The sequence below is a fragment of the Macrobrachium rosenbergii genome, chromosome 41 (genome assembly GCF_040412425.1).
Source record: "Macrobrachium rosenbergii isolate ZJJX-2024 chromosome 41, ASM4041242v1, whole genome shotgun sequence".
Classification (NCBI taxonomy): Eukaryota; Metazoa; Arthropoda; class Malacostraca; order Decapoda; family Palaemonidae; genus Macrobrachium; species Macrobrachium rosenbergii.
The window spans coordinates 87,659,655-87,682,775 of record NC_089781.1 but is presented as its reverse complement, the minus strand read 5'-3'; the positions used below and the strand labels follow the sequence as shown (position 1 = coordinate 87,682,775).

General features: G+C 34.7%; 1 protein-coding gene across 2 annotated transcripts in view; it reads right to left on the bottom strand.

The window, feature by feature from the left end:
- The window catches only part of Top2 (topoisomerase 2), a 95,460-nt gene that overhangs the window by 67,592 nt on the left and 4,747 nt on the right, over positions 1-23,121 (bottom strand). For both annotated transcript variants that reach the window (XM_067084561.1, XM_067084560.1), the window contains exons 2-9: positions 17,936-18,065; positions 13,770-13,950; positions 11,140-11,770; positions 9,917-10,018; positions 6,629-6,872; positions 5,229-5,381; positions 3,866-4,035; positions 1,612-1,822 (exon numbers count right to left, since the gene is read on the bottom strand). In XM_067084561.1, coding sequence (XP_066940662.1) covers positions 1,612-1,822; positions 3,866-4,035; positions 5,229-5,381; positions 6,629-6,872; positions 9,917-10,018; positions 11,140-11,770; positions 13,770-13,950; positions 17,936-18,065 — 1,822 coding nt within the window. The remainder of the gene's footprint in view (positions 1-1,611; positions 1,823-3,865; positions 4,036-5,228; positions 5,382-6,628; positions 6,873-9,916; positions 10,019-11,139; positions 11,771-13,769; positions 13,951-17,935; positions 18,066-23,121) is intronic.

Below are 23,121 nucleotides of genomic sequence, written 5' to 3'. Positions count from 1 at the left end.
AACTGGAAGTCTCTAGCACAATATTTCGATTTATAGTGAATTTCTGAAAAAAAAAAAATAAATAAATAAATAAATAAATAAATAAATTCCTTACGTCTGCGCGCGGTAACTCGGCTGAACATCTGAAATTCTTTCATCATGTTGTCGTAATGTTTGCATCGTTTTACATTAGTCGTTACATAAACTTTTCTATATGAAAATGTGTGCAATTTCATGTAGAATACAACAGAAAATAGCTCATGGTTGTAGCTTTTATCAGTTTTGAAATATTTTCACATAAATCACAATAACTGCCAAAATTTCAACCTTCGGTCAACTTTAACTCGACCGAAATGGTCAAAAAACGCAATTGTAAGCTAAAACTCTTACATTCTAGTAATATTCAATCATTTACTGTACCTTCATTTTGCAATAAATTGGAAGTCTCTAGCACAATATTTCGATTTATGGTGAATTTTTAAAAAAAATATTTTCCTCACGTCTGCGCGGTAACTCGGCCGAACATCTCAGAAATTCTTTCGTCTCGTTGTCGTAATATTTGCACCGTTTTATATTAGTCGTTACATAAAGTCTTATATATGAAAATGTGTGCAATTTCATGTACAATACAACAAAAAATAAGTCATGGTTGTAGCATTTATCAGTTTTGAAATATTTCCATATAAATCACGATAAATAGAAAAAATTCAACTTTCGGTCAACTTTAACTTGACCGAAATGGTCGAAAACTGCAATTGTAAGCTAAAACACTTACAGTCTAGTAATATTCAATCAATTAGCTTCATTCTTCAACAAACGGAAAGTCTCTAGCACAATATTTCGATTTATGGTGAATTTTTGAAAAAAAATTTTTTTACGTCCGCGCATTACGAATTCATGCATCATTTTGTGATAATATTTTCTCTGTGTTGCTTTGATCGTTTTAAAATTTGTTATATACCAAAATCATCGCAATTTAGTGTGCAATACAACTAAAAAAAATTAACTCACTAGCTTTAACCGTTTTGCTTACAGCGCGATTTGTATAAATTATATGAGTTTTTTTTCGTCATATATTCCAATATTTATATATGATAATGATTTTTTTTTTTCATTTCTGATGGTTGCATACTAAACTTCAGGCAATGACAAAAAAATGAGCCAAAATGAACTCTTATTAATCTTAAAAACTAAGCATGCTGTGATTTTTGAAAAAACTTTTTTCCGCTTCGGCGCTAACTCACCGAACGCCGGCATACGGGAGACGTTTTTGTGAATAGGGCTTCGGCGTTAAAGGGTTAACATGAACTACATTTCTCTACCACACACAATCCATATACAGTGTTTCCTCGACTTATCTTATCCAGCGCCGCGCATAAGTTGATTTCCAGCGTAAGTCGATTTCTCTCCAACGTAACTTGATGTTGCATCAAGTTACAGAGCTGTAAGCGCCTATTCTTGCTGTTAGCACCGTCAAAAGGGTCTTACAGCACCATAACTTGAGGCAACATCAAGTTACGGCACTGAAAAAGCGCCATAAGATCGAATCACAGCAAGTCGGTGGCGCCGTAAGTTGAGGACGCACTGTACATAAAAAGTCAAGGACATTTATGATAAAAAATCAATAAATACCTTTGTAGTACTTTATCTTGTAGGTGTGCCAGTTATCTTTTTCTTTTTTCCATTCTTCAAACTCAGGAAGAGAATAAAAGGAGTATTCTTCTTTGTTCTTGGATGCCTTAACAATGGGTGTAATGAACTCTTCCATAAATGTATTTCGAATCAATGTGGGCCAATTGTGATGTATGAAATTGATCAGCAACCCTTTAATATGCGAACCATCCTAAAAGAAAAAGAACATTGAAACATGAAAATTCAGTATTACTCCCCTCCCTCCATAATTAATCACAATCAAGATTATGCCCATAAAAAATTTAGCAAGAATCCAGATACTTCCTAAGTATCTGGTCATAAAGTATACAACATAAAAGTAACAAATATCAAGAACACTGTTGGTAAAATTACTAATCAAAAGTTCATCCTTGTTTGCTTAAGGGCAATTTCAAAAAAATGCAGAAACTATCAGGAACAGCATATAGTACTCTCTATTTCATTTTGAAATTGTTTAAAGTTTTCATGGAGTCTACAACCAAGACCAAGGCTTCATCAACAAGTAAAGATATATATTAGCTTTGCAGGTTACTGATATCACTAATCATTAAAATAGAAAGATCAGCTCCTTGCAGGATACCTGATATAATATCAGCTGGGTCTGGGAATGGAATGGAATGAAAAACAAAATTTAGGGCAAAGGCCAAGTGCTGGGACCTATGAAGTCATTCACCACTGAAAGGGACAGTAAGAGTAAAAATGTTTCAAAGGTGTAACAGGAGGAAAACCTCTCAGTTGCACTACGAAATAATCGGTAAGAGAAGGTGGAAAGTAAGATGGGACAGAATATGAACGGAAGTATAGTAAAAGGTATGAAAGGGGTTGCAGCTAGGGGCCAAGTGGACACTGCAAAGAACCTTACGTGATGCCACAGTGCACTGACGCCACTAACCCCCTACAGGAGGCTGGGTTTGGGTCACAATAATGTTTCTTTGGCTGATACAGGTCTAGTTATCTATTCTGCTCTCAGGTTATCTATTTTGTCAAAATTTTTAAGTTTAAATAAAAAAAAGTCCATTTTGTCAACCAACTCTAGGATACTGATTATAGACTGCTTGTTTGATTAGCTGCAATACCATAGCTCTTCATTTATAAAGCTATGTTGGTTGGTAAGTTTTCAGATAACTTTCCTTTATGGTTTCCTGAAAGATCTTTACAAGATGGGATGTTAGTGATACAATTAAGTTAAGTAGGCCAGTAAGATCTTGTAAGGTGAGAATCATCAGTAAGACCTCATAGGGTATCATTAACATAATTCTATTGCCAAAGTCTTCAAGCATGCATTTACTTGCCCATCACTGGAGCCAAACATTGAAAGCTGTTACCTGAAATCCTACTGACCTGTACTGTATCAAGAACATTCCACCTTATAAAGAGCTTTGAGAAAACCATTAAGAAAAGTCTGAAAACTGACAATTAATGATCTCCCAACCAACCAACATAGCTTTGTAAAGGAAGAGCTATGGTATCACAGCTAACCAACCAAGCAGTCAACAATCAGAATCCCAGAGGGTTTCCTCAGTTCTCTTTTGCATGATTTCAACAGCAATGGCAGAAACTGGTCTGGTTTTGCTGCTGTATTGATTTCTCCATGACATGATGGGGGATCCATTTACTTACAGAGGGCCAATTCCACTTCACTTATTGATGTTTACATGCATATATGAGAAAAACTTTTGATAATTTCTTATATTCTTTACTGCCTTGCGTTCTTGCATTTGGTTTTCAGAATCATGAGTATTTCAATTGTTAAACTATAAATTCAATATGTTCCACTGGATCAGCCCTAAAGTTTCCAGTTTCCCAAATCTGTCAAAAAAACAATGTAGCTTGTCCTGTATGAAGGATTCTTATATTTCAGACAGAATTTTAAAGTAATAATCTGAGTCACTCTGGACAGTGCATGATGTTCTGCTGAACATTTTATGCAATGTCATGTTATCAGAAGTGATCTTTGGTGAGGGTGATCTTGAGATACCTGTTAATTGGTTTTACAAGAGTACCTCATTCTGATGCTTTTCTAAGCTATCTTTCATAACTTGAAATAAGTCTTAAAATTTGTTCGTGAAAACAGCTCTCACAGGCTATCTTACATCATGCTAATAATTTACAAAAATTTTCATATGCAATGGGAATAGGAACTAAGTCTTGTGGGGAAGGAAAAGGACCAACAGTGCTCTACCTACAAAGGAAATCCGGGTTATTTCATACATACCTGATCCTGATCAGTCATGATCATCAATTTACCATAACGAAGGGTCTTCATATCGTCTGGAGTCTCATATTTCTTCTTATACTGAAGACCTAGAATCTTGATAATATTGTTGATTTCAGCATTCTCTAAAATTTGCTTGTGTGATGCTTCTCGAACATTCAAAAGCTTACCTAAAAATCAAGAAAAGAGAATCAATCTTCAACAAAATTTTATACTCACCAATAACTGCTCAAAAAATCATCAACTACATTACAAAACTGTCATATAAGCAATATAAATATATATATCAAATGGTATTTATCCAAAATCTGCTACAGATGACTTGGCACTGGAACTGTTTGGTTATTCAATACACAGAAAGTCCAATTTAGAAGTATTATCAATTTGGTCAAAAATACTAATTAAACTATGAATGTTATCTGGAATTCAATTTAATGGTCCTTTTGTGACCATGGCTTTCAATGTTTTTTAGTGGCCTTAGCATCCTTGAAAATGAAGTTGCATGCCCTTCCAAGGTTAGTAACACACCCCAGGGGTTGGACACCAGCCAGATTTTCAACCCCAGCCTTCAATGCAACAATGCAACAAACAGGGTCTTACATGACAACTCTCCTCCTGTTATACCAGTGTTGCCCTTGGCCAGCAAAAATGACCCACTCCTATATCTGGTTCATACTCTGAGGCACAACTTGCAACTTACCACCTAGGAGATTCATCCCTATCCATATAACTATTCCTGAATGCCACAACCAGCATATCAGTATCATATAACAAAAGCATTCTGGCCAACACAAGACAGCCTTAATCCAGTGCCTCAGATGGTAGTTTTATCCAAGCATAAGTCCAAGATGTCCTAGCAATCAAACACGGAATCAACTTCTATCCATAAGGCAAAAACATAAGAAAATCCTGTTCACTGTATCTAAGCTCTCCCTCTAGGATGTAACGCTTCAAGTTTCTAAATTGGGGCCCAGCCGCTCCTCTACCAAGTACAAACAACTGTCTTACTCACATCACCACAGGTGTTCCCCTCTTCAAAACCTTTTGGTTTCTCCTTTCTTAGTGTCCAACAACTGTTCTGCTAAGGTATATATCTTCATCCTCCCTCATAAATTGCTATTCAGACAACTTGTGATTAACAGGCTCTAATGAACTAGCAAGGTTTTTTAATACAACTTGATCTTCCTTCCATTCACTCGTCCATTTACCCCTTCAAGACACAGGCTAACAGGACCCTTAACTCGCATCTACTACATAATAATACATTATAGAATAATAATTTAATTATAGTAAAATATTACGGTACCCATTAATTGAGCCTCATATAACTCCCCATGCATTAGGCATTTCATATGAAACTTACCCCTTAGAGGGAAAACACCATATCTATCTCTGCCAACAACTCCCAGACCAGCCACAGCCAAAGTTTTGGCTGAGTCTCCCTCAGTCAAAATCAGAGTACAGTCTGAAGAATATCTGGTTCCAGCATCATTGGCATCCTCTAATTTGGGAAGTCCTGAAAATGAGTTACCAATCAGCAATTTAAACTTCAGTACTGCCTTACGTTAAGTAAAATCAAACTTTTATAAGCTTACAATTACTATATATACCTTAAAAATAAGACAGTGTCACCTTTTATATACATCTGCATGCAACCGAAGTCCACCACAAAATATACATGGATATATACAATGACCAAAAGCCTTGAATTTGGGTTGCAACACTGCATAGGCAGACAAACATGGTAATTCTGTTATCTGTTCACATAGCACACTGATGAGGAAGGGGGATCCTGCCTCTGAGGGATACCTCAACAGTGAAAGTGAATTTCTGAGTGTTTTAATTTGCACATAAAACGCAAAACAAAATTTTACATTAAATATAAGACAAACAAACTTCCTGGTGTCAAAGTAAAAGTAAAGCAATAAAAAATTCTGATGATCTTGAGAGCTGGGCTTGCAAACATGCATCCATAGCTCCAGAGTAGCACAGAAGCTATGTGCAGTGATCTCCAGGAGAAAAAATCAATGCAGTTATTATTATAATCATTAAGTATCTTTACACCTATGTATCTTAAACAATGGAGATCATTCGGTACTCCTAAGGCAATCAAGATGCCTTGTAATCGTGAGCAGTTATGTTCAACTGTGCCAATCATTCACTACATAGCTTTACTGCTTCAAGAGACAGAAGTAGGGTCAGCAGCAATCTAAGGATTTCTATCTTAGCCAAAATACCAGACAAAAGAACACTGTTTTTGTGATAAAAGTAAAAAGAAATAAAAGTAAAAAGAAAAGGGTGAACCTGATCTGTATTTAAAACAAAGAACAGTGTTTGGACTCCCTCATCTCTCCTGATGAAGATACTGTACCACCCCTTTTGGAGGCAATATAGTTCACTCTGACACAGATGCTGCAAAAGCACAACCATCACTTATATTGTACACAGTTTCCCTAAACATACTGAGAATGAATTCAATTGACACTGACAAGGATTTTCAGTAATTTCTAAGCTGAAAACTCAATTGATATTACAATACAGGGAATCACAATACAGAGAATCATAAAAAGATTACTTTTTCTAAGTCTCTAAAGTGAATTCTTAAGGTTACAATACTAAATTTCCTTGCATAACAAAAAAAATTCCTTCTATAAAATGAAGCTCATTATGTTGAAGTATGAAAAATTCCTGTTCAAGCATTGAAAGAAAAAGAGAACATAGATGCTAACAAAAACTCCAGCTAAAATTATCATAATTACTTACCTTTTATCTTGTTCTGTTTTTTTGAGGTGCACACTTTCTGCAACTGAGCTTGCTGTTTGAATTTTGCCCATGCCATAACAGATTCAACTATACCACATTTTGAGACTGATGTCAAAAACTTTTCAGACAAACTACATTTTGAACCAAAACTTTTTGCCTGTAGAGTCATATTTTCTTTGGTCTGAGAATCGAATGTGGGATTCACAATCAAGCAATTCACAAACAACCACATATGGTTTTTAATCTGAAAGAATATTTTATATTAGAAAAGCTGAATAATGTTGGAGATATAAATAAACATCCTAAGAGCTATGAAAAATTACTATCCATAGAAAATCATAATAAACATTTCGCAATGAAACATACCAAACTGAATATATTATACTTACAAAATTAAAAGGGTACCTTCGTTTTAAAAACTGTAAGGAGTCATAGTTTTTATATACAGTAATACCTCAATATTACGTGATTTGAGTTGTGTGAATTCACACACACACAAACTTTTCACTGGGGCTTATCTAATACGCGATTTTTTCACACACACACGACATTTGCAAAATCCTCGAGAAACCCTGCATTAATGTTTATGTTTAATTTTTAAAATTTATGTTTTCATGCTTTTGTGTGTAAAATCTTTATGAAAAATGTTTTGTTTTTATTTCTGAACATGCATAAATATGATACAAAGGTAATTACAGCATGTACAGTTAGTGTACTTTTACAAGATGTGATACCCATTCGCAAAGTTACCGCACTTTTTAAAGATGATACCCCTGCAGAAAATGTTTGTTTAATTTTTGAAGTACATTTATAAGTTTTCATACTTTTAAATTTTAAGTGTAAAATCGGTATAGAAAATTTGTATTATTTATATTTTTGTTGTGCTAGTTTGATAAAGTGAATTCGCTAACGTACTAAAACATATCAGACATATAATAACTAAGTTGTATTATTGTCGTTCTGTGAAACTTACTTTAACTTCGGAGGAAAGTGTTCATGCAATCTGTATTACATGTAATTGCAGCATACAGTTAGTGTACTTTTACAATGAAAAATGTGATACCCCTGCAGAAAGTGTTTGTTTAATTTTTGAAGTATTTTATAAGTTTTCATGCTTTTAAGCATAAAACTGGTATGGAAAATTTGTTAGTGCCCAATATTTTTAACATGCATATGTATTTTTTTTCTCTCTCTTTCGTAATTAGCGCTCACATATTTTAACAACTTATCATTTCTCTGTACGTCTTTACCTAAACATACAGCACATAATTTTGAATTGACTGAATTTTACCTTTACCCTCTATAAACATTACATACATGTTTTCTTTATTTTACTGAACTGTGTACCTTCACTTCGACTGACTTATGAAGTTTCCCTAGTGACGCAAAGTAAATGTCTTTTACTGAGTGAAAAAGAAAGTGGCATCCCATGAATTAGGGGTATCATTAGTACTATGTGTATGTACTCACTGTAAATGTGCTAGTGTGGCAAATACAGTATCCACTATAATACTGTACTCTATTTTTACGTCAACCATTATTTCTTTTATAAGGTTAACGTATTAAGTTTACTTAATACTTTGGGAGCACGATTAGGGTCACATTTAGTGTTTAAACTCTAGAAACAGGCACTTATTAGCATTTTTAGTGACCATACCAAACTTACGCGAATCCTAGCCTTGTGTGAGGGGTTCTGGAACCTAACCTCGCATAAGTTCGAGGTATTACTGTACTGTATACTGTAATAGGTGTTTACTTAACAATATTAAAATTAAAGTGATATGCAGTTTTTAATTAACCCCAATAACCACAAAGAAAAAAACTCATGAACTCTTATAAACAATGTTAACAACAGCACTGGGTTTTAAGGCTATTTTTTATTTAGTTTTTTCATACAGCCTAAAAATTCACTGAATTTCCTGGTGTCAAAGACATTATTTTTTTAAGTCCCAGAAATTTACTTAAAGGCCTGGATGTTAATTCTCCAAGAGGAAAATCATCTTTACCAGAGATTAATCAGAATACTATGAATGATCTCTGAATGAAGTGCATAAAATTCATAACCATACCGGCACATTACAGTAAACAAGCTGACCAACAAGTAGTAACTTATACTGGTAACATTTTACCAATATTTGTGTTCTCAAAAAACCCAAACTTAAGGGAATGTTACTGGCTGACAAAAGTAACAGTGCAGTATATTAAAAGGGCTTGCTGTTAAATGCTACACTTGGAATATTGTAATGTTACTTTTTGGTAGCTTCTTCAGAAATTTACATTGGAATAGTTTTATACTTAAATGTGCAAAATATTTTCAGGTTTTAAAGATTAAAATGGTTTCTATGTGTAATACCAGTATTGGGTGGATTTTAATATTTATTCTATTTACATTTTCTTCTATTGGAGATTCTGCATTCTTACAAAGTATAACCGCAATAAAATGTTTTTCTATATTCATATTTCCTAATATGGTGTTTAACTTTATCTTAGGTTAAAAAAAATTTCTGCATGAACCTACATCCAATAATATCAAACCCTTAAATACTCCACCAGCATAGCCCCATCCACTGCATGTACTGAGACATTTTTGGCTGAGGAAATTTCTGTTGCATCACAGCTAGAAAGTTTATATATGTTGCTTTGTAATATGTTCAAGTTTAAAGTTCACTGGTATGCAAACTTCAGAAAAGGTCATTTAATGTCAAAATGAATTAACTTAAAAAGACTTAAAGCAAAATACTTTTAAAATAAGGCACTGAAAACTACAATAATCAATACACTGTATTAGATGAAGTCATGCGACTTCAATGCATTACATCAAATATGTATGGGGCATCTAACAAAACAAACCAACTCGTACGTGTCGTCAACATATTTGCTTATGTTCTCAAAGTTTTGACACTGGGAAATCCAATCATTTATTCTGAATGCTGTGTAGAATACCAAATATATACCTGTATGTAAAAAATTTCATGCAATAAAAAAATCATACAGGATGTTAAAAGATTTTTCTTGTAGATACTTCCTAACAGCACATAAAAACATACAAGTATGAGGAGGATAAGGATGGAAGCTGAGAATGAATAAGGTTATTCATAAAAAAAGCTGACTTTTTATTTACAGTTTTATAATCCCTTATCCAACATTCTAAAAACATTAAAGCTCTAAAAGTCAAAAATTTTTATTGTGAAGGATAGTGTCTCAGTCATAAGATTGATGAAATATAATGCTTTTGAAAGTTCCACTTAAGAAAATTCATCGGTTTACATCTTTAAAAAAAATTCTCACCTGGAAGGGTTTAATCTGCACACCACTCTTATTCTTCTTCTTCAAATTTTCAATAAGATTCTTGACAATGGAGTCAGCTACATAGTCTGTGTGACGACCACCCTGCCATGAATGAAAAGCTTATTACTGTAAAATATTTAATCATGCAAGAACTAAAAAAATTAACAGCTTCACATTAATGGAAATTGCTGTACTTACAAAAACCACCAATCAGGCTCCATATACATTATTAGCAAATATGCAAAATACCATTAATCAGACAACAGTACACAACAAAAGATCTTGTAGATTTAAGAGCAAACGTACACAATAAAAGATCTTGTAGATTTAAGAGCAAACTATAACATCCTTGAACCTGAAATAGACATTAAATGGCGATAAAGTCCCTACACAATTTCAAGTCAAGGACCCAGTTGCTATTGCTTTAAAGTCATCTTTTTGGAACAGCACTGCTTTCAAGTTACTGAAACAAAATTTAGTCTTGGTAAGCATCCTAATCCTGTTGCAAAGAAGCTGTGACTTAAATTGATGGGCATCAGCCTCTGATGGCATTCACATCTCCCAGAAATTTCTGAAGTTCTTGAATATGTAAATTTTCAATTTATGTCAAAGAATGCAAATGCTGTCTTTATTTCCCAACGCACTAGAAACTTCATACCAAAGGGTCAACAAACTTCTGGATATCTAAGAATACTTTCTTAAAAAATGAAAAAGTTCTTCTAGCAATAATCTCTTTTGTGTGAACTGGAAAACTTTCAAATCTTGAATTTTCTTCCTTCCATTTTAGTAATGGTCTCCTGAATGATCAAGTTTATGGCTTTTAGTGTGACGAGTGCCCACAAAATCATAAACATCTCAAAAAAAATTTGCTTAAATTTTCCAAAAGAAATGGCATGGGTACCTAACAGTCAGACTGGCAAAAAAAAAGTAATAATATAATAATAATAATCTCCATACAGGTGTACACTTTAAATTTAGAAAATAATCCATTTCAATAACTACTGTTTCATCCACTGAGGTGCTGAAACAATGATAAAAATCACATTTACACTACAAAAACTACAAGCATATTTAAATTATGATAAAAAATAAAAGAAATGTAAAAGCTACAAAAACACAAAAAGCACTTTTTTTTTTTTTTTTTTTTTTTTACTGTACTCTTATTTTCAAGTACAGCCAACACAAAACCAACAATGATAACAGCTGTGAGCATTTTTTCTTACCTTTGTTGTAGCTATGCTGTTTACAAAAGACATCTGTTGAAATCCTTTGTCGCTTAATGCCACGGCTACTTCCCACCGTTCATTAACACTCTCATAAACTGCTTTAACAGGGTTATCTGCATCATCGACTTTGTCTTTCAAAAACAAATCTACATAGTCTTTAAAGTTTTTTACTGGTACACGCTTCCCATTCAAAAATACCTTAACACCTCTAGTAGAGGCTGCAACGTCATAAGCTCTTCTCGACAGTAGGCTAATGATATCAGCATTCAAGGATTCCATTTTAAACTTTACGAGATCTGGTGAAAAAGTAACCTTCGTATAATCTTCACCATAAGATGGTTTGATCTTAGGATCACTGGTCTTAGACATATTACTGCCCCAAGTTTGCTTAAAAGTCTTTTTGTATTCTTCAGATGAAGTTTCAACAGTAAATTTATTGCTGAAAATGTTGCAAAGCTTGGCACCATAGCCATTTCGACCACCTGTCACTTTTTGTTCCTCATCGTTGTAATTGGATGACGTCAACAAATGTCCAAAAATCATAGTTGGCACATACATCTTTTCATCTTTGTGCATGGCAACAGGAATACCTTTCCCATTGTTGTAGATTGATATAACATTGTTCTCTCTGGAAGAAAATATCACAAAAGTTATTGTCAAATTCACACTAAAAATGTACGACAGAATATTCATTCTTTACAAAACTAACAGAATACAGAGGTCACTTACTGAGTTTCGAACATTTTTGCACACAATCTATAAACCAACTCATATAAAGCACAAGTTGCTTACATTTGTTTAATAGTATACTGTATTCATAAAATAGAACTGGTAATTTTTTCCAAAATCAGATACATTAACCCTTTCGCTGCGCGGCACTGATCTCCTCAATCATCATTCTTTTGTTTCTAGTTAGGCAGCTCGTAATAGGTAACACGCTTCCCTCACCATTTTAAGCAGCTTTTGTCTATATTATAGCAACAAATGGCAGCATGTGACTTTCAACTTAAAGGATAATCTAAGAACAAGGCCTAGACCTTCAGTAACCATCAAACTGCCATAGAGGGAGGAAGTTTCTCTCGATGATGAAGTAATACCGAGGCTTTTATTCAGAAATGACAATGATAGTGGTAGACCTCAACTATCAGAGCTCTGATAATGATAGCAGTGAATAAGGTGATGTTTATTATATCGTAGCTATAAAGAAACCTACCTTAGATAATTTTTTTTACTTCATGAACCGGAGGAAATGACAGAGGAGGAAGCATTTTTGTCAAGCACCAGAGGTGGTGTGAGTAAACAAAGAAAATGTGATAAAATTTGCAAATGGTAGACCATTGAAGATTCAGTTAGTAAAAAATTTGTGCATTGAAACTTATTGGAGATAATAAATTTACATTTTCTACTGAATAAGTCTATTTTTTTATTTTTTCGTGAGATTTTTCCTAGATGAAAATTTTGTCCAAGAGCAAGCATTCAAAGTTTGTAACAAAAGATTTTCATACTGAATAACAAAAACAGCATTACCTTACTCCAAGCTCTGAGGTATCACACTAAAATCACCAATAAACACTATGTAACTCAGTATTTGAATAATTACCTACATGGCATTCTCTATTTTATCGCTCTACTAAATAAAACATCATCATAAATTCATAGTACAGTGTAATGTTATAACAGTAATGAAAATAACAAAGAATCAAAGTACAAATATAAAAGGAAAAAAATTTGCCAATTACATACTTAGCAGTACAGTGCTCTCATCACTAGTGACAATAACAGGCTTGCAGCGAAAGGGATAATTTTTACTACAGTACTGTATACAGTATACATTTAACAGATCTAAACAAGGCCTATTATTACCATGCTGCCAGAAAACTCTTTCTTTCTGATTACTGTACAGTACAAACTGCTTTTCTGAACATTGTCAATGTTGTAACTCAATTACTTTAAAAATGTCCTATTTTACTCCTCAACTGTACACACATCGATACCAAATTGGCCTTTATAATCCTTTTCAAATCCCCTCAAGAGCTATAAAAAGATTATTTCTATAGTACTGTAGATATACCTCGGTTCTCAAGGGCTTTAAGGCAGCTGCCCATCTCATCAGCAGGACCCTTGATTGTACATGAAGTACGACAGACCTAAGGGATTGCATCTCATCTATAACTTATCTTTATGCTACCAAACTTCTTCTGCCTTTTAAACAAAAGTCTGAGTCTGTGGATATTCATGGCTACAAATCATGGCAAATATATAACATACGAAGTGATGCAACAACTACATCTATTGCACTTCAGCATTAGCCTAGGGGGAAAAATTAGACATAATTCATATACCAAAAATATTTAATAGGTAATTCAAGAAAAACTTAATTCCATTCATATATACCAAACAGGATACACCCAAGTTAGAAACAAGAATAGAGAAGCTCTGAAAATCACTTAAAAGTACACAAAGTGCATATCACTACTGTATATCTTGTTCCTGTGGTCATAAACCAATATTTAATATGAACTCCTGCATAATTTAAAGTTTTTTTTTTAAACAACTACATACAAGTTCTTTCAGATCAACTAAAATCACTTCCAGTCTTTGAATACATAATTTGACTTAGAACTTACCCATCAATATCAACTTTGATAGTGTCCATTTTAGGATCCCTCTGTTTATTATCTGCTGCATTGACAAGGATTTCATCAAATATTTTATATAAGCCAGGTACAAAGGAAATTTCCCTCTGTACAATCTTCTGTTCTTCAAGATCTAAAACCCACATCTGTTCTGTTGTGAACTCAACCGACCCTGTAAGGTGCAAAAGGATATTTCCTAAGTATGAGTACCATTTAAGGTATTAAAATTTTCAACATGCAGCACAAAAATCAACATAAACATTAAAAAACAATGTATGGATGTATGGTTATTTTGGGCCATCTATAAAATCTTGCTATTATTAATTTTTCACGCATGAACAATTTCACTCTTATTGGCTGCCCCAAGTGACCTTACATACATGCATACTTAAAAAAATGGTAGTGGGTACCTGGCTGAACTCCAAAATATACTAGCACTTCTATTTAGTAGCCCGGTAGAAGTTTAGCCACACTATGGAAAATCTCATACAATTTAACAGATTTGTTTCCAAAACTTAAAATTTGTTGTCCCTTACATATCAGACTCGCACAAAAAAAGTTTTACCATTAGCATTACTCTATGCTCAAAACATATAGGGAGGGAATGGTTCCTCAATATCTATGGGTCAAATGAGTGACCAATTCTAAGACATCAAAATTATTTGTTTGTGTCATTCCTTTTGATATGAATACCGTATTTCAACACTGGGCTTGTTTTATTTGTTAATATCATATTCACTGTTCCATATAGTCTGCCATTTATTCAATACAACGGGTTACAGAAATGATATATGATCATTAATAGTAATATCTACTTGTGATCTTGTAATGTTAGTTACAGTTTTGGCTTATTGGCCTCTTCAATTTCTTTATTAAATACATGGTAAGGAATTCAACATACTTCTACATTTCTACCATCTTCATATCATTTGCCAACTGAAAATTTAATCTGTCACGAAAGGTTTCTACAACACTACTAGTTGCTAAAAATTACATTTCTGTGATGGTATGTCTGTCATCATTTTACTGGCTGACCCTACTGCAAATAATCCCACTGTGAAAACAGAAGCACTGTCAGGTAAGGAAAAGTAATGTGTTTTGTTCAGCAGAAATACCAAGCCTGACAAAGATTGAACTTTTAATAAGTAGAAAACAAATGTAAGTAAATAAAAAACAAGAACTGTATTAGGGCAGTAATGTGTTGAATCTATGCTTGAACTTCTGAAGTTCCAACTGCACGACATCCTCTTAAAGGCTGTTCCACAGTCTGTGTGAAGAGTAAAGGACCTCTGCAACTGAGAAGTTCAACAGCGAGGCACATTAACTGCATATTGGTACTGCTGTTCAACGAATCTGGTTGCTCTCAGTAGGAAAAGGGGATCATGGATCAATAGTGAATGTGAAAGATCTCTGTTAAAATACAACTTATGAAAAACTGACAAACAATGGTCCAAGTCATAACTGCTAATACAGTAAACCCCCCACATTTGCGGGGGATGTGTACCACACGCGGCCCCCTCGAATAGCTAGAACCCTTCTAAAAACACTTAAAACTACCTATTTTGATAATTCAAAAACACAAAAAAAAATCCAAAAATGCTTATATAGGTATTATCCTACTTACGATGGGGTTAGGTATAAAAAAAAAAAAAAAAAAAAAAAAATCATTTGTTGGAAAAAACATATCTCAAATATAGCCTAGCCTACACTAGGGTATTCGGTACCATGTATACATATATGGTAGCCTAGCCTACACTATAAAGCATACTCTATACATACATGGTATACTAATTATTATCAGCTAATTCTGGAGGTTCATGCAGTGACTTATAATTCAGTACAATGAGAAATTGAATAACAAACAAGAATTAGCTTAGCCTACAATATGGTGTATCGTAGACATACAGTAGCATAGCCTACACTATACTGTACTCTATATTCACATATCTTATTATAAAAACGTCAACATAACGAATATGCATCTTTAACGTGGATCTTTTAAAATGTTATGCCTTAATTCACTGTATCCAATAATATTGTATATATTCTTATATTGCTTTTATTATAAATGGTGATCATAGCGATCTATGTTTTGGTTTGGAAATGTTTATGCGTGTTGATTTCGCCGATTTATCTCAATTCAGAGCGCTTTTCTTGCTTCTAGCTAATGTAAATGAATCTCTAGATACTTTATTTATATGGGGCAAGGTTATTTTTCATTATAAAGTACGAAGTGTTTTTAAGTCGAAATATAACTTGTATAAATCTCGTTGTGAAATTAATTTAGCTACAGTGTTTTTTTTTTTAATAGATGACGTTGGTCGTTTGGGGGCGTTTGTTTTGAGTAAAAAAAATCAAGATTCCATTCGCTATTTTGACTTGATTTCGTCATAATACGAGCTTTACGTATTTATTGTTTATCGGCATAAAATTAGCAGCAATGTGTTCTTTCATGCCCAATAGTTTTGATTAAATACTTTCTCTACAATTTTAATTATGGTTGAGTTTCATCCATGTTGCCGATGCAAGATAATTTATAGTCATTAGCAGCTTGAACATTATTTTCTCAGCTTCAGCTACAACTTGCAGCATGAATTTAGCAGTATATTTCCTTGCCGATCTTTTATCCATACTGAATAAGGGTATAATGTAGAAATATATCAGTCCTATTCTACTTAACGTCATTTGTACTAAAACCTACGGTAATTGTGTATTACCATACAATGGTTGAAATACAAGCAAAAGGGCGGCTGTTGTTATCCGATTCGGTGATAAACAAAACAACAGTTTCTTGGTCAGTTGTTTATGGCTGTACGCATTTACGAACAGTATAACGTTACTAACAATACTTTTATCATTGTTACTTTTTTAACTAGAAGATAGAATAAAGAGTTGGAAGAAAAGAAGCTGGTCCATTGTAATTTGGTCTCTCTCACTGCCTGATTGTACGCTGCGGCCTGCGGCCCCGCGAAATTTAAAAATATTTTATAAATATTGTTGTATCGGTATAACTGCTTACCCCATTACAAAATTGAATTATCGTACGCTGAACTATCGTAACTTGAGCACTACCTGAGTATTTTAATAGTTTTATCACAAAAAATGCACTTAGTCATGAAAATGAGATGAAAACAGTAATTAGTGAACATTTCTCAGTGAAAAATACGTGAATGGGCGGATTTTCAGCGAATAATGCGTATATATGTTCCACAGAGAAATCCGCAAATAAGTGAGTCCGCGAATTGTGCGACTGGGAATACGGGGGTTTACTGTATTAAGAACACCTAAATTTTATGAGGAATTTGCTGACACTTTCATTAGACATTTCTCAAAAGTCAGATGCGAGTCAAAAGTTACACCAAGAATAGTTAAATCTTCAGACTCAATAAGCAGAGCCCCATCCAACTGAAGGGGAGGATGCGGTGGAAAATCTGTAAGAGGTCTGCTATTCAACAGTGCTTTTGTTTTACTTGAGTTCAGCCTCATACTCCATTGACTACACCAATCACTAATCCGCTCCATGTCACAACTGAGACTAAGGGCAGCATCATTTCTTATAAGGGAGACTTTACTACACCCACAAGTGTTAAAGCATCAGGATACTAAGCAATCTTGTTTTCCAAGCCAACAACCATATCACTTGTATCCACTATAAATAATGGACCAAAGGTCTTGGTTCGCTCAAGATCCCATCAATGGCAACTTGCTACTGCCTGCCTTTAAGGGGTTAACTAGGACACAAAATCCTTAATTACATGTACAAAGTCTAGCAACGTGAACTGCCAATTTAAATGATTTCAAAGTAATCAGAGCCCTGAAAATTACAAAAAGATAAAGGCAAAATTCATTTTTTATCATTTAAGGTTGACACTACTGTTCATCTCCAGTCTAAATATGCCTGATTACTGCACATCCTGTGTTCAGCCTACATCTGTATGAAGTAATAATACCTAATAATACTAAAAATTTACATTATCTTTTTAAAAGCAAAATTTTTTATAGTGTTTCAAGTCTTCTTAAATATAACAAATCAATATTTGTTAAAATAGTACAGTAATAAAGAAATCATAACTTTGAACATTCACTAAGCTCACTATATCATGTTTAGTGATCTAAAAATTACACTGTAAAAGCATTAAATAAAACTAAAACCTTACCAATGTAGGTATCTGGACGCAAAAGAATGTGTTCCAACTGTGTCTTCTTTTGGTACACAGTCTCCACACTCTTGGAACCTTTCTTCTGAACCGGGACATCATTTGGCACAGGTATGTTACCTGACACCTCCTGAAATAAAAATATCACTTGATGAAAACAACTATGAAACCAAGCAATTTTTTCACACAGGTGCTCTTGAAAAACTTTACAGCCTCATTCAATCCTACACTTACCTGAATTTCTCATTGATACAAATTTTCCCTAGATCTCGCCTACAGCTTACTACAGAATGCTGTACCCACTATTATTTAGCTTATGCAGAAAAGGTGGCCCATCACAATGATAATTTAATCAGAAATTTACATGGCAATTTTATTAATGCTTGATTTAGCTTGTTTATTACTCAAAAATACATCAATGAGCTACTCCCAATAATTTTTGGAATGCAAAATGAACAAGTTATGAGATTTGGGATGATCAGTACCCCACATAGTGTTTACAAACTATATGACCTTTATTTAGTGTTAATAGCTTATTTGTTTGTTATTTGAGGGACCATCATAGTAAACCTATTTGCTTTGTTGATTAAATAACTGAGTCAGATGATGACAAATGGTCTCAAATTCTTTTCTTGATTCTCATGTGCCCTTACCATGAGCCCTTAACAGAAAGATAGCAAGGCAATCATGATCTTGATTCTTTTTCTTACAGATATACAGTACTGAAAAATGAGTATAAAAAAAATTAACTTTCTAAAGTCTACTCTAAACTTCAAGGAAAAGGTCAAGGCAAGAAGAGAGGAAAAAAACCATGACAACAGTCATGCTTAAGAATATGAAATTACTCGAGAAAGTACTGGTGACAGGATAAAAAAAACTTGAAAATCAATCATTGTCAGTTTGGCTGTCAGAAACAGCAACTACAATACAAGAAGCATATCATCCAAAAAAGAACATACTATATATATTTGTGGACCTAAAGAAAATATCTGATCTTGCCAAGGAAGGCAATTAGAAAGGCAGTGCAAAGGCAGAGGGCAGTGGTGCCACCTTTCCACACCACTGACTTCCACACTTGCCTCAATTTTAAATTCATTTGACCGTCGGTAAAACCTAACATATACAAAACGATACAGTATATGTTCCTTCACAGTCTAAAGATCACTTCCCATAAACTTCCCTTACCAAGTTACTCACAATAACTTTTTACATTTATTAAAACAATTTTAAATAGATTTAAGTTACCTTAATAAGATGGAAACCTAAAGCTGCCACTGTTATCGTCTGCATAACACATGTCAATCAAGACATTGCTTGATAGACTTCTGCTGCTTCATGATTCAGCATAAACAACCATTCTTTGATGGCTCTTTATTCAGCCATTATACATAAACATAAATATAAATATCCAAATGACCGAGAACATAGGTCAATGAATCATACAGTATAATATAAGAAAATATACCTGACCACAATAAACCCCTAAAAAGTGTGGAAATTTTTTCCACACCTGGTGTGGCTGACTGTAAAATGAAGGCCTAACTTCTGCACCCAATCATCTTGTGCATCAAAACTTCCACACCTGAGGCCACATTTCCACATTTCAACACTGGCAGAAGGTACAAAAAAGACAATGCACTACTAATGTTGCTGTATCATACAACAAGATTAATAGTTGAAACAAGTGACCTTCCTTATACTAATACATGAAGCAACAAAAAAAAGTGCAGAAAGAGAGGCAAGCAGCTGACCCTTGTCAGGATTGAGCACATAATGGCCCAAGGGCAAACTGGACATCAACTGAGGGGTCAAATGATCATGTGCACACATATCATCATGATACTCCTGGATGCTGTGTGTGGCAATCTGTTGCACATGAACCCCTGTCTGCAAGCACAAAAACTAAAGACTGTGCACAAGCTAAACAAGTGGGTAGTGCCATCTCTAATCCACATACCTCTGCTGAATTATTTGAGAAAGAGTCTAAGGAAATCCTCGTCTCAAAACAAGCAGGACAACAAGAGGTCCCAAGCACACTCAAGAACCAGTGTAAACTCTTCCTCAGCAGATGTCTCACCAGGTGAGTAAACAGAGCTGCTGACACACTAAGAGGGAAGGCACTCACTCGAAGGCCAGTGGGACTTCTTGTAATAAGATGTCCTAGAACTACTGCTACTTCCCATGGGTGGATGAAGGAAAGAAGATGAAGAGAAGGGGGAACCTGGACACAAGGAGGCTGCGAAGGATGAGGATGAAGCACGCCTATGCTTCTTCACCTTACTCTATTGATGAATCTTACACTTCTCCAAAACAAATTTAGTCAAGGCATGAACTGCAGCAGATGAGAGTCCAACCTGTGTTCTATAACACAAAGTAACAAACAGGTATCCCACAAGTAAGGTAATCATGACTGGAGGCTTAACATGGTTAAGCAAATTTACTGTTAGCTTCCCAAGATGTTGGCAAATAAATATTGCTGACCACACAGCCTTGTCTTTTGACATTAACACAAGTGGGGTTACCAATTGGATTTTTTTTTTTTTTTTTTTATAGTATTATGAATCAGATTGGCTACCATACCTGGAACATCATTTTTGTTTTCATGGAAATGTGGGTAAGTGGACAATGCTGAAACCTGAATAGTTTTGTCCTAAATTTCAACAATTAGCATAAGTGGAATTCTGGAATTCAGACATTGCTTGAAAAACTAGCTTCAATTGCTCATCTGTCTCTTTTTTTTTTTTTTTTACAAATGAGTAATCTTTTTCCCGGGAAAATTCTAACTGATTTGAATTTCTTTGTGAGTTTTAAACATATCTGACATTCTTCAGTAACAAATTAGTACACCCCCAGACCGGGCAAACTTTACAGTTGGCCAATTTAAGGGGAAAAAAAAAAATCAATGGAAAGAGGAAGATATGTAAATGCATATGGTGTAAGAAAAAAAAATCTAAAAAGTTTTCCCTACCTTCCATGGGAAACAAAGTGACTATCTACAACCCTATGTAGGGCCTCTTTTACAAGAATTCATAAAAATGTGCTAATTTTACCAAGCTATACACGTTTTTCCTAATAATTTATTTTCTGCAAAATTATAATTATAGCTAATGCAATATCGTAACAGATAAGAACTAAAATCAGTAACAAATTCTGAGTATATTTGCTGTAAAATATTTGAGATTTACTGAGATGGGAGATGCATTAACTTTTTGTGAGGTATACATGTTTTTTCTGATCTTTCTTTGCATTTTTCTTTGCAAAATTACAATTATAGCTGACATACTATCATAAAAAATAAGAACTAAAGCCAACAGCAATCCCTGGGTATTTTTGAGCAAATAAACAGAAAGACATCATGGGATAGAGAGAGGCAATACATTCCCCATGAAGTCTCAAGGCACACTAATCCCCCCTCCTCTGTCCTATGCTGAGCTACACAGTTGCCGTAAGTCATTTATCAACCATTAAAGTGTTATGAACATCTTTCCCACTAAATTCATCCAAATCGCATGGTGCGTAATATTAATACTCATGTGAGTTAGCCCGTCCGTCACTCAAAACCTGTTATAGACTCATATGATGATGCCTGTCCATAAAGAGTTCAAGATACTGCAACTCCTTATATCCTACAATTATGGGGGACCACAATGGGAAACTGGGGGTTTTTGTGCGAGGGAAAACGTTAAGAGTGAGACAGGCTGCAAGTATGCAGCCTCACATCCCTTAATACTGTACTTCTGCAAGATATGATTCTGATTACAATATGGTTTATTTAATATTTTTAAAGAGAAACTACACACTGGGCAAGGACCTTGTGACCCAAATTATGCTAGTGAGGGGTAAGGGGGTACAGGCCCCCACTAAATACCCGACATCCTAGGTTAGGTTAGGTCATAACCCTATTAAATATAATTGCAGTGCCAAATAAACTGGTTCCTGCTGGTTGCTAATAGGAATATTTACTACCTTTTATATTTATATTTTTATATTTTTTATGTTTACAATATTTACCACCTTTTTGTTTATTCATCCCAAGGAGCTTGTACTAAAAACGGAGCCCATTTAGCACGAAAATTGGTAGTTATGAAATCAAAGGGCCCAACAGCCTAGCAGTCTTTAGTTTTACCCAGTGCCTTATATTACGTTAGGCAGGGAGGTCAAGGGGAGGGGAGGTCCAGGGAAGGACAGATCCCCCAAACAGGTGACGAATCAGCATCCTAGGTTGGGTTAAAGGGGCATTTACATGGCCAAGCAGTTTGTCCAACCTGGTTTGCCTAAGCTGTTTGTTAATAGGTTTGAGGGGGTGTCTCACGATCAAACCAAATTTACATCCAAACTCAGCGTGAGTCATGCTGTTGAGAAGCAAAGATGCCTCTGGATCAAGACAGTTATTGCTACTGGTTTAGCATTGGCACTAAGGAGAGAGAAAAAAAAATCTAATTGGACAAGATTGGTTATTAAAAAAAAAAAATCTAAGTGGACAAAAAAAAAAAAAAAGGAGAGAGGAGAGAGAGAGAGAGAGAGAGAGAGAGAGAGAGAGAGAGAGAGAGAGAGAGAGAGAGACCAAACTTCTTATGCAAACTTGCTTGTTGATTTGAAATTACAGCCACGGGACTGCCGTAATTATGCGAGAATGGACGAGGCAGTATATTTAGAGCTGCTGAGGTTTATTCCTTTTATTAAGTACAGGCAGTCCCTGGTTATCGGCGGGGTTCCATTTCTGAGGGTGTGATGACAACCGAAAATCGCCGCTAACCGAAAATCAGCGATTTTCAGCGCTTTTTTGGGGGTTATCAGCACTGAAAAGCGCCGATTTTCGGTTGTCGGCGCCAATCCCCAATTATCGGCACCGGTAAGCGGAAATCGGCGATTTTCGGCACCGAAAATTGCCGATTTTCGTTGCTAAACAAGCACCATAAAACTGGATCGCTGTTAACCGAGCCTGCCATTAACCGGGGACTGCCTGTACAAGGACACAAACATGAAATTGACTTATTTTCCTCATAACATTGTCCCATGAGAAGCTAGCTGCAAGTTCCTTTAGTATCTCCTGAAGTGCAGATAACCCCTTCTTTCTAGACACCTTATTGGTGTATTTAACTTAACATAAAACTGAATATTCTTTGTATTTGAGGATAAGTTTCAAAACTTCCTTCTCATTCCTCTTTACATTATTTTCCTCAATA